This window comes from Struthio camelus, chromosome 3 (genome assembly GCF_040807025.1).
Source record: "Struthio camelus isolate bStrCam1 chromosome 3, bStrCam1.hap1, whole genome shotgun sequence".
Classification (NCBI taxonomy): Eukaryota; Metazoa; Chordata; class Aves; order Struthioniformes; family Struthionidae; genus Struthio; species Struthio camelus.
Window position 1 is genome coordinate 109848306 of NC_090944.1, and position 13432 is coordinate 109861737.

Below are 13432 nucleotides of genomic sequence, written 5' to 3' on the forward strand. Positions count from 1 at the left end.
CTGGAAAGAGGTTCGGCTTCTCTTGTGCCACAACCCGTCTACCATGTTGACTACAATTATCCCTGTTAGCCTTCCTCACAATATCTATCTTTGGTCTTACACCACACACTCTCTTGGTCACAAACTGCCTTTTGCTCTATGCTCATACAAAGCCTGACACAATTCATGACCCGTCCTCAACATTTATTAAAAAAAAAAAGAAAAAGAAAAAGGAAAAACCACCAAATCCAACAATCTGAGTTTTCCTGACTAAAAGTTGTTTTTTATAACTGGATGATAAAGTGACTTGTTTCCCTTGTCCTTTGTTCTGAGATTACCTTTAAAACATATTTTGCTAATATTTAGATGGAAAAATTACCATTATACATCTTCAAAAATAACACTCCTAACACTCACACATATGATCCATGTCAAAGGCTATCAAATTTTTGGAACATTCCAAAAACACTGCATGTCAGTACAACAGTTGCAGAATAAAAAGTTACCAATTTTGTACACACACAACAGCCCAGCATTCAGTACAACAACGCACTTGATTTTTTAAGACTGCAAAATCTTACATAAAAATTTTTTTAATAAAAAAATAACACTGGTGTTTCCAAATTTGCTTTTCCTCGTCCGTCCTCTATGCCAATACATTAGAAATTAGTCTTTGTTCAGGCGATTGACTACTGTTTTTAGCAAGGTTCATGTGGTTCATAGTGCACAAAATGGATGGTTCTCACATGCTAATTCAGACAGACATGGTTTAATAAAATATCCTGCTTCAAAATGCAAGACAGCATAGGCACATGCAGTACAACCATACTGGTAGGATCAGTGAATGAAAGCTTTGCAAATGTGGATTTTGAGTAGAAATTTGAAGAAAAAGAAGATGGTTCCTTGCTTTATGGAAAACAGTCTATCCATGAAAAAGTGAATGACAATCAAAAGAAGAAAAATTGGAAAGCAAAGAAGTGAAGGTACAAGACAGGCAGGTCCAGAAGGACTGAACAGGGGAAAGCGGAAAGAACATCAGAGGGGAGGTAATCTGCAGATGCCTAGATTTTGAGGGCAGAAGAGACCATAATAATCATGGAGGATCTCAACTTTCTACATCAAGCCCATGTCTCAGCAAATTAAGGCACATTTCAGAAAGATCCTTAACTTGATTTAAATATATTCACTGCTTGAGAAACTACCACTTCCCATAGAAAGGTGTTCTAATATATTATCATTCTCTCTCTGTCAAAACTAATTTTTTTCTACATTGAATTTGTCTGGCTTCAATTTCTATATCTTGTGAGGTACTTGTAAGCTAGATTAAAGAGTGATCTTCTATTAATGATTTTTTTTCCCACAGGAGACTTTCATATGAAAATCAACTCATTTTTAACAATCAAGTCATTTCTTTGACAAGTTACGTAAACAGAGCTCTTTAACTCTTTCACTTCCTGACCCTGATCCATTCTTTTGCCTCTTTCTTGAATCCTTTTCACTTTCAATATTCTTGCTTAGTGTTTGAATAACCGCCTTATTAATGAAATAAACAAAGATAACATTATAAAAATTGCTTTATCAAAATTTAATATACCCCAACTTTTTTATGCCTGTCGCTAACATTAGCAGAGAGCACCTCTGAAGGAGGCAGTAAATGTGAAAGTGTGTAAAATGTACGTGATGACTGCACACTAAGGTAGAACAAAGGTAGAGGAGGCAGGGTAGACAAGGTACAAGGTGATAACACGAATCAAGAAACACAGTGTGAGGACTGGCTAAAAAAGACGGATACATATATAAGTATAGGAATAATAATAATAAAAAGAATTAAATTCTAACATCTCACAGACATTTTCCTTAAAAGTCTTAGAAAGAAAGACATAAGCTTTCTTATGTCGGTGGTCTCTACCTAGTCTTTCTGTCCAGTCCAAGTTGGTGCAAGAGGAATAGTTTTACCAACAGCATATTTTTAAAGCTCAGAGAAGACCATCATAAAATACAGCCAAGAATTTGACAAAGCACAACCAAGAATTATTTAAAACAATGAAAGAACATTCTTCTAGATAGCACCTAGCTCTTCTTTCCCTGTTCTTCCAAACACACAGAAATTTCTTTACAAAGTCTTTCCCTTTTCTCTCTTCATATATTTTTACCTGGTCACAAAAAGAAGAAAGACACTACTCCAATGTCGTTTTAAACAAGTTTTCATTTCATTAAATCAACACAAATGTGTGAAATAATACACTAACAAGACATGTTTAGAAGTTGGTAGAAGTCAGTTGGTATAACCAAACAGTAAAAGAGGTTGTTAGAAACAAGAAGTCATTCCTCCAAAAGCAGAGGTCGCATCCAAATGAAGAAAGGATCAAAAACTTGGCAAATTAAATATAAAAATAAAATTACACAGGCCAAAAATGAGCGTGCTCCTTCCTTTGCACTAAATCTTCCTGCCAGCACTTCAGGAGAGTCTGTAGAGCCAGCAGATAATCAGGGTACAGAATGAGCACTCACAGAGGATAACTCAATTTCAGAGAGGTTAAGCAAATTCTTTGCATCAGTGTTCACTGTAGAAGAAATTGAAGACAATTTCATCACAAAACCCTTTTTTGAGGGATGATGTCTTCTGTAGAAGGAAGTCCTGCTTTATGAACCTTTCAGAGCTCTTCAAAGGGGTCAACAAGTGTTTACATAAGGGTGATCTGGGTAACACAGACTCCCTCTGATTCCAAAAGGCTTTTGGCAAAGTCCCTCACCAGTAACATGTAAGGAAAGCGGACAGCCATGGATAAGAGTCCTGGCCTGGATAAATAATTGAACAAAAGATAGGAAACGGGGTAGTAGTAAATGGTCAGTTCTCACAATGGAGGGAGATAATCAGTAGAGTTTCCAAGGGATCTGTTCTATTTAACATGTTTACAAGTGATGAGCACCGAGGTGGCAAAGTTTGCTCATGCTATAAGGTTATTCAAGATAACAAATAAAAAAGTAGGCTGAAGAATTGCAGAAGGATGAAACTGAGTTATTGTACAATGAAATGGCAGATAAAATTCAGTATTGGGTAAACGCAAATAGCACAAGGGGAAAAAGAATTCTGGCTTTATGCATAAAAGGAAGGTCTACGAACTGATCATCACCACTCAGGAGAAAGCTCTTGATGTTATGACAGACAGTGCCATGAAAACATCAGTTCAACAGCAGTCAAAAAAGCAGATCACTGTGAGGCATTTTTAGAAGAGAAATGGAAAACGTAATTATACCACTGCATGTATCTATCGTTTGCACAACACACCTTGAATATTGTAGGCAGTCCTGCTCCCCCTCACCTCAAAAAGAGTATATTGAAACTGGAAAAGCTATAGAGAAGGGCAAGTATGAACAAAGGTACAGAATGGCTTCCACCTGAGTTGAGTTTTCTATGACAGAGTGCTACAAATTCACAATGGGCATGAACAGAAAGACTGTTCATTGTTTCTTCTACTACATACATAGGCACATCAAAAGAAGACAGCAGGAACCAGGATCCTTTTCTTTCTAATCAAAAAACAGGAAATGTTTCTTTCGGCAGCTTCTTCCTTGCCAAGGTGTGCTGTATATGCAAGAATTTTACATGGGGAGATCGGAAAAGTAATTTGAAGAAAGATTAATTGAGGGTTACAAAGCCAACAAACACAACAAGCTCAATAAATGTGCATACAATAAGTTTGAATTTACCAATGCTCAGGTCAATGTGATGAGTGGAAACATGTAGGAAGTCTTTATTAAAGACAATGGAGCTTGTTGTATGATCAGTTGGAGTGAGGAAACTTGGGAAGCTGGTAGATTTGAAGATCATTGCAGCAAGGTAAAATATTCACATGTTGGCAGTTAGGGAGAAAAAGGCAATTAATGTAAGAAGTGGAATCAGGACTATGTAGCTTAGCGACTTGTCACTGACGCCTCTTCCTTCTCTACTACTAAATACCCTTTGGTCCTTAGAAAGGTGCTTTTTCTTTTAGGCTTAGTTCAGGAAGCTTGTAAATTCACTGTATTAGTAAGAAACGTTACAATCTTGGATAACATGATAATCTATCTGTTAACCTTGAAGGAGCAAGAATTGTTATTTTTGGTCTCTTCATCATACCTTTTTAATGCAGGTTCTAATGCTGACTGTAACATGGACAAAGAGTACATGATAAACTACTACTAATCAGATCTAACAAAGGGCATTGTGCAATAAGCATTTCTCTCCCTGTCTTTATGTTGTATGTACTTGCTCTCACTACTGCGTAGAATGTAATCCTCCTGGGGCAGCTCTTAGCAACATAGTAGACTTGTCCATACCTAAAACTCATAGGTCTGATACCAGTAATAAATACACCAATTTTGTTCTTGACTGAGTCAGTCTTCTCAGACAAGGGAATCTGATGGAAGAACAAAGTCCCTGGTAGGTAAGACAAACAGTCCATTAACCTTTAGAAAATATTACAATTTTTCCTCTTTGATAAAGCTTTTCCATCAAGACACTTGTAACAACAACAGTTCTTCAAATTCTATAATGCCAAACCCACGCTTTAGACAGTTTTTCACGTGAAAAAGAAGAAAAAGAGCAGACTCCACAACTTTGTTATTGCTGTTCTGATCATTAGTGGATATGTTCAAACAATGGTAAGATGCATGTCAACAGCTGACGGTATGAAGACGGCTATCAGGATAATTCATATGCCAAGTTATGGGGTAAATTTAAAGTGATTTATGGGTAATTTGTGAATGGGGGAAAAAATAAAATTATCAAACTCATACATGGTATTAGTAATTTGCCTTACTATAGCAAGTCATTATTAGTAACAGTGGCATTACCATACATATTCCCAATAAGCATTAGCAAGAAATTCTGTATATGCCACTGGAAGCTAAAAATAAACATAGAACTGTATAGTCAATGCCGAAGTAAACTGTTTACTAAATATCTGTTATTATATTATAACACATAATATGACAAACTGCCAGTTTGGCTTTCACTACCGTACTTTTAAACAATAATCAAGAGTTGGCAGAGAGCTAAATAAGTGCTCATTTATTGCATTTTGTATAAATCTAAATAAATAAATATATGGCAGGATGTCCTAATCTAACTTCTCTTGGCTGATATTGGACTGCTCATTTTTTTACCAGACATTTTTGGCATATTTTCCAAGTCTAGAGTTACATATCTGAAACATGACAGACTGAGTCTCATACCTCATAATTTCCACTCCATGTGCAAGGAAAAGATATCCCAAAGTGAGATGGAGATGCAGTGAGAAGAGTCTATTCTGAATTATGTTTTATATGGTAAGAGTCTCTGTACTGGCCCCTGTTTAAATGATAGGCAAGACTGAGGAATATGTAATGCTTTCTTGAGATTAAATTAATGTTGTAATATGTCATTTAAATACATCATTGTACTTGTCATTCTTCTGCCCACAAGTTTGGATCAATGTAAAGTCATTTGCATGTCAGTGTTGCATTCTTCTCTACAAAATATTACATTTTCTTATGATTTTTTTCCGTATATCATTACAAAACTAAGGTTTGGGGTTGTAGAAAAAGTGAATCAGGATTACGGTAATATTCAGCTACTACATCAGCCTTTCAAGCTTCTCCATGGTCTTGAGACGTGTTCAAATAATTTCATAACTACTGTCTTCATCACATGCTATTACTAAATCCAAAGGATTGATCCATCTATTAATACTTCTCAAATAACTAACAAAAGCATAGCCTTAATTTTGACAGGAAACATCAACTACTAATGTGTACAATATAGAAGAAATGCAAAATGATTTTTGAGATTAGTTATTTGAATACATATTTTTTAAAATTGTACAGAATATGTTACAACAAACCTGTGAAAGCCTTAAGAATATAGAAGTAAAAATCAAATAAAATGTTTATTATAATGAAAGTGCTTTCTGCTTTGAGATAGGACTTCACTTTTTTTGTAATTTAATTATTTTATTTATGCAAATAAATCCCAAAATGCTAATGCACTTGATAAGTTAAACACTTGACACTTTTATTCCTTAAAATGCAACATTTTATGAAGTCTAGATATGTTTATCAATTAGTGATTATTAACACCCAGTAAACAACATAGTGTCTTGTAAAAACACAATCTTTCTTCACAGCATGAAGCTGAAATCTATTATTCACTGATTCCATATGCTGAAATACACTCAAATGATCACAAATGACCTTAAGCATTAGATAAATGTAAATGAGGATAGGGTAGAAAATGTGCTTTTGATTGATATCTAAAAGACCAGGTTTGAAATCTTGACAAGGGGTGAAGTCTGAAATCCTATACAAAGTATGCAGCTACTGGAAAACTACAAAATCTAAGATTCTGTATAGAGGTACCACAAAAGACAGCCTCCCCCTGAGGCACAGCTGAGTTTTTGAGGTTGCTCACAAGAAGCACTCTGCACTTGGAACCTAAAAGACTGTTCCTGGGGCCTGTATGGCCTTTGTCTACTGGGAAGACAATTATTGGGATGCACAGATATGTTTCTAAGGTGTACAGACGTATACCATAATGAAGTCAGATATTTTTCTAACCTTAAGTGCTCATTTAAAGAACTTGTCTATTGGTTGCACAAGCATAGGATGAATGATGTGAATGAATTAAAATTGTATGGCCTTTACCCTCTATGTTAATATGCCTCTTCTGCTGTTACAGCTTGTCTTTTTCTACTTTACTTTTGTCACTCTGAGATGGACTAAGGGCCCTTATTCTGAAATACAAGTTATTTTAAAAAAAACCATTTAGACACACAAACGCGAGTGCACTATTTGCTGTTAGGTAGCCACCCCTAAGCACATTCTAATTCATAGTCTTGTAACATAAATAGGAAGTACTGTATGATAATTTACTTTTTAGTTACTATCAAAAATGAACACACTTCAAATCCTCAGCTGCTTTCGGCCCCTACCACACATGGAGATTTCTGGTGAATCTATGCAATATAAAGTCCTTACTTCAATGAAATAAGTAGCAGTTATAGGATGGATCAGGAACAGCTCTGGAGACGATCAGAAAGGAAGTTCTCTGAACATCTACAATGCTCACCCTCTAGAGCACGTCTTCAGCAATAACTGAGACAACAAAGCAGGTGCAGTTTGAGAAAAACACTGGGTGCGCCCTGACTTCAGAATCTGATCAACGACCGTAAAGAAAGGCCCTAGCACTCTGTGCCTATCTCCCACATGGCCCATTTGCCTTTGCAACAACATTGCATGATACTGATCCAGGAGACGGGATGGCCAAAATCTTCCCACAAAGAGCCCAACAACATCTGCCTCAGGGGTAAAGGAATTTGCTGCTCAGAATTATTTAAAAATGAACACTACCAGTTATTTAGATACATTCATTCCAAGTCTCTTCTTCGGTACAATGGGTAATGCTGATACTCAAGAAGCCAAATTTCAACTATGCAATGAACAGCAGCTTGAAAAGACTTGCTGTATGTTTAAAAAAATAAAAAGCAAAGGGACCATTATGTCACCAAGATTAATCACACTGTATTTGCCAGGTGAAAAAAGTAATTCAAATAATTTTTTTTAATACTTTCAACTTTCTGGTTTGCATCACTTACACTGTGACACATCTTCTTACATTGTATACATCTGTGTCAGCATTAATCATATAGGTCACACTTTTGCATACATTTCCCACTTACATTAAATATACAATTACATGCAAGAATCTATAAGCCACTTTAGCAGAATCTTACCAGCTTGCCACTTTCTGAGCCTTAAATACTCCCGCATTTTGGTTTCTTGTGATGATGTCACTTACATCTGTAGCATACTTGTTAAGAAATATCTATAAAATTAGAGCAGTAATAAAAAATCATCAGGAATATTTTTTCCATTGTTAATACCTTCATAGTGTCTTTTATCTGTTTGGTCTGCTTTAATCTGTGATAATAGTCAGTCTTTTCAGAAGTATAGATTTTACAGTGCTACTCTGGCACATCAGCCATAAATCTAGCCCGCAACTTGCTATTGTTGTCTACCTCTATTGACAGTTCTTTCATTAACGCTTCCATTTAAGGAAGGGGGAGGGAGCTGAAAAAGGTTTCCCATATCTTACGTACATTTAAAGGCAACTATCTTTTACAAATATATGAATTACAACCGCGGGGAACAGGAATTCATTAGCACAGTCACTTAATGAGCAGCTTAATTTGTGCTGCTTTTGACTGTATCACCAGATCACAGTGCTGAGGTTTCGAAGGCTGAAGGGTTTTGAGTTCCACCCCTGCCACAGCCCATGTACCTTTGCTCTTGGCTCTGACTGTCTGGATAAAATCCAACATACAACAGGAGCACTTTCACCTGCAGCCAAGGGAGTTTCTAGTTTGTTTACTTTCTTGAGACTGGTTTGGAGCTCCTCTATGCCATAACAGATCAGTAGAAAGCAAAAAATGCCTTTTCTTCCCCATAGGCCTTGCAAGTGTTGCCTTTGCCTCGTGTTTCAGCCTCTTTCAGTCTGGAAGATCAGGTCACAAATTTGGGTAGCCCTTCAGGCAGAGCCAAAGCAAGGATTGCCAATGAAAAGTTTCCAGGGGGGCTGCGCCCTGAAAAGACAACCTTTACAATCAGTCATGTGTGGTTACTGAAGAGCCCTTGGAAAGACAAGGTGTAGCAAGTCACTGAGAAAGTATGAGAAGACTAAATGAGAGCCAACTTGAATTCATGCATATCTAAAAAAAATCACTCTCAAATAGCACAATAAACGTAGATGCCACAGCCTACTGTAGACGCCTACAGCTACTACTACTACTACTGCATAGATACCTGAAAAGGGATGTGTTTCCTCTAAAACAAATCTTCATTCTGATCATAGTTCTAAAATCAGAAAGAGAGTCAGACGCTAATGTGTTACAGTAGTAGCACTGAGTCATACAGGCATAGTTTTGAAAAGTAAGTCAATGACTGCTCCTTCTTTTTTAAGATACAGGAAATCAGGTGATAATTAGGAGGATGTTGGTGCCCCTAAAGTTAAATTCTTCTTTGCAAATGCTCTTATAAGAAAATTGAATACTGTACTGTTAGGCTCATTTAAACAATGACTAATGTATCTTTTTATTTCCTTTGCTGAAATACATAATTAGCCTTCCTAACACTGCTGACTATTTAAGAAGAGTTATTTTAGGAAAAGCTCTATCCAAACAATGTGAAAGAAAAGACAATTGGTATTTTGTGAAATTAAAAATTACAAATTCAATGACAGAAAAATGGTTTAAACCCATCTCTGTACTTTGGGCATCCCTTGTAAATTGTTGCCACAATATGCAATACAAAGTAATAGGGAATGGCACATACTTCTGAAGCAAAAGGCAGGCATAAATAACTCCATGAACAAAGCATGCTATTCTTTCAGTAGAGGCAGAAGTCACATTGTTGATAAATTAGTTAAACTATTTCACCGCGGAAAACTATTAATAATTGTAATAAACAAGTTAACACTAACATTTTAAAATAATTTATAAAACCATGTCTTCAGGCATTCAGGCTGAACATGACCTTTCTAACTTAAATTTCCCAGGACTGTTGAAAGATCCATATGCTATATTTTAATGGCCATTACAGTGCACTGCAACAATGTTGTGTATTATTGACACTTTCCAACAGTAGTCCAAATCACTAGAGCATGGTGTGAAACAGAGCTAAGACAGAAGGTACATAGCGTCTCTGAATCAGGAGACTTTTTTTACAAAAAACGAACCTGATCCTTGGATTTGGACATGTTGAACTGAGTCTAGATCCTTCCAGTGTTTCAGAGAAATAGAATTTAGTATTCTAGGTTGGATCTATCATAGAAATGACCTAAACTGGAAAATTTATATCTGAATGCATATTACTGAAAATTTCAAAGGGGATTGAATCTGATGCCTTTGCCTAGATATATCTTTAACATCCACTTGAGAGATCTACATTTTTATTTTTAATATTATCTTTACTTAAACAATCATGAAAGAATTTAGATCAAACACACTAAATCAACAATAAAGTTTTGAAAGAAGCTGGAAAAGAAAGAACATCTGTCTTTATTTCACAGGTTTTGCAATAGGAATGATTTAGTTAAAATCTGCCTAGGACAAGTAAAAAGAGTGAGTTGGAGTGAAATCTTCTAAATGGATTAGTAACTTACATCACAACATCAATTTAAAAATTTCCATAAACCTCATGGCCTGCGTAAGACCATCAATTAATAGATAATATAGCTATATATTCAGAGTGAAATGGTTAAAATCACAATAATGATTTGAAATTAACATATTCTTCAATTTTTTTAACTTGCAATATTTCAATAACATATCCTAATATAGATACACACAACATTTACGCTGAATACTTCATGTGGCAGTATGAAATGGAGAATAATATGAAGACTGTCAAAAATTAAAAGAAAAATCAAATCCTCAAAAGCTTAAGACTTCACAAAGCAAAGCTGTTAGTTACGCTCACTGAATAGCGATAACAACAACAAAAACAACAATAATTATGATGATGATAATAATACAAAGGCAGATTCTCAGATGCAATGCACTATTGCCAGGTCGATTTTCAATTACATTTCACTGATGTATTCATTTGTTTCTTAATGTGCTCATCTTGCCCATTAAGAATAATTAGCAGGCTTGCTTGGTGATTTCCTGGCTTCTGACAGTGATTTTTTTCCTTTTTTGTTGACAACCACTTTCACTTTTCGGAAAGTAATTTTTGGATATTATAGTATGACTGGCATGTAATTTAAGCTTCCTAAGAAATTTAAGGGAAGGTGTAAACAGTAATTTTTAAACAAGATTATTTTATTCTATAATACCTACATAAAAAAGCATAATACTAGGCATTAACTATTCCTGAAGAGCAGAATATAGACAAGAAAACAGTATTTTATCCCACATTAATTTAAATTGGTACGCTAAACAATTAAAAAATACCACCAGCAATAATAAAAGTTAGCAGGCATACATCATTTGTAGTCTGTGATACTAACTAAACTAAAAAATCTTATTGATTTCTGTGAGTCTGGTGTGGCTGAAACAAATTTAAATTTAGTCTAAACTTGTGTTATAGCTAGTCACTCTAGCAAAGAATGCCAAAGAAAATTACCGTACGACAGATCATAAAATCACTAGTGAAGTCCATAAAACATAAAATGCAACCTAAATTTTATTACATGCTCTTTTAAGAATACATTCCACCTACACTGTAAAGTTCTTAGTCTGCTGCACTTTGGCACCCTGCTAATATTAAGCCCATTGTAAAATCCAGCACAATAAAAGCACTTTGAATGCTGAGCCTTCAGAGCACCAAATGTTAAAAAAGAAAAATAAATTCCTGTTAGAGCCTTCCACCAACCACTTCTCTAAAAGGGATTCACTGAGTGAATACAGATGAAGACTTCTTGTAAGACTTTCAGAAATAAAAGATATTTCTAAAACATATTGTGAAAACTAAGGTGTATTAATTATTAGATTACATTAAGAGTATCTTTTTCAGGAATAATAGCGCTTTAAATTGTTTAGTTCCAAAGGTTGAGCAAAGATTGATTTTTAGCACTCACCAATTCTCCTATCTGTAGAAGATGGATAAATCTGATAAAAGTCCAGGTATGTTTATGGAATCTCCTATGCAAGATATTTGGTGAGTTGATGATTACCAAGCTCACCTGAAGCTTTCTGTGGGTAAAATGACCTTCTGTCAAAAAACATGCTTTTGTCAAACCTCAGTTTGTTTTATTATACCAGTTTTGAGAAGCTTTTACTCCCCCACATTTTTTATCTTCATAAAGACGTATGAGAAAGATTGGAAGAAGTGATGCTGTATAAAACCACATAGAATAATGAACACCTCCTCCTCAAGCCATGAACTTGAAATCAACTAGAATTTAGCAAAATAAAAATCCTTGGAACACAATTGAGAACCTGCATTTTCAAGAAAAAGGAGACTTTTATGAGGCTTCTTTCAAGTTTTAAATGATATGATTCGTGATTGGCTGTCTTTCTCCACGAAATTTTTAAAGTGTTGTAAGGAATTATAGTTCACTAAGTTACCTCTAACGTGTTTTTAAAGCTAATAGCTAACATGCACTGCCATGTTTCCTGTTTTAACAGTTATAAGCAATAGCAATTTTTTCAACCTACAACATAGTTTAACTTATTCTTTCAGCAAGTACTCATTATGCTAGCTTTCAAATACACACAAATCTGAAATCTAAATAATTCTGACGAGGCAGTGGCCAAAACCCAAACAACTAGTCTGCCTTAGAATGCAAATGGAAAGATTACCAAGGAACAAAAGCAAATAGGTATCTTCCATTTTTTCCTCTCAATTTCTAAGGGCTATTAGTATTCACCATATATATCTGTTCTTATTCTGTGCTGATATTTAATGTGGCCACAAATTATGCTCACTCATTCTCTCGCTTAGCCAAAGTACAGTTCAATTTTCTGAACTATGTGTTCATATTAGTATGGCATAATAACAATTTATTCTAATATAATCATACGGGGAATATAATAAAATACTGCCTACAAGGGACAGAGTAGTTTTACAATGGTACATCAAGAGAAATAATGACAAAATGATAATTGATTAAGCAGGCTAAATGGATAATTTGCAGGCAGTTACAACTTAGTAGCAATAACGAAACTATATGTTTTAATATACCCTAGAAAAGCTACGACACTATACAAATACTGTGTATATTTTAAGACGTTAGTATCTGCAGGCAAAAAAAAAAATATATAGTGTCTCCTGCAAAAATAACATAAGTCAAAAGGAAGCTAATGATTTGATCTGCTGCTACACCTCCTGTTACATGCAGCACATACACAAGGAATCTTTCAGTACTGAACCATAAGACAAATATTTACTACTACTGTACTTGCGCTATAGCAACGTGTACATTTTTAATTTAGGAAGAAAATGGGGAATTTATTATAGGGGAAATTGTAGCTCTGTTCAAGATATTCTACATCTATTTTTTAATTACTTGTGTGGGGACTTTTTCTTAATATACCCCATGCTGTCTGTCTTTATATCGATTGTTACTCAGCCAGTAAAAAGGAATGAGCACAACAAACCAGTTTTCTATCTGAATAAGGATACTTTTGATGGCCTTTTCATTTCCATCAGTTAACAGAACTTCTTTGACATCTGCAGAAATAGCAACCTGAAAAAAAGAGCACAGCAAACAATGAGCAAATATGCTTGTCTGTGTGGAAGTGAAGACAGGAGTGACAAGCCTTCAGTATCATGCTTCCTCACCTATTTCTCTGTAACAATCTTCAATCTTTTTTCATTTTATGTCTGCATTATTTTAATCATTCAATCAAATCAGTCAATACTTTTATCATTCCATTTGCGGGAGCCTCTATCTTGCTATCATTCTGTTCCGTAATTGCATTGTGACAGCGGA

General features: G+C 35.1%; 1 protein-coding gene across 2 annotated transcripts in view; it reads right to left on the minus strand.

Annotated features, from left to right (window-relative positions):
* CAMKMT (calmodulin-lysine N-methyltransferase) overlaps positions 1–13432 on the minus strand; it is a 228963-nt gene that overhangs the window by 28417 nt on the left and 187114 nt on the right. For both annotated transcript variants that reach the window (XM_068939656.1, XM_068939657.1), the window contains exons 6-7: positions 13123–13186; positions 7731–7797 (exon numbers count right to left, since the gene is read on the minus strand). In XM_068939656.1, coding sequence (XP_068795757.1) covers positions 7731–7797; positions 13123–13186 — 131 coding nt within the window. The remainder of the gene's footprint in view (positions 1–7730; positions 7798–13122; positions 13187–13432) is intronic.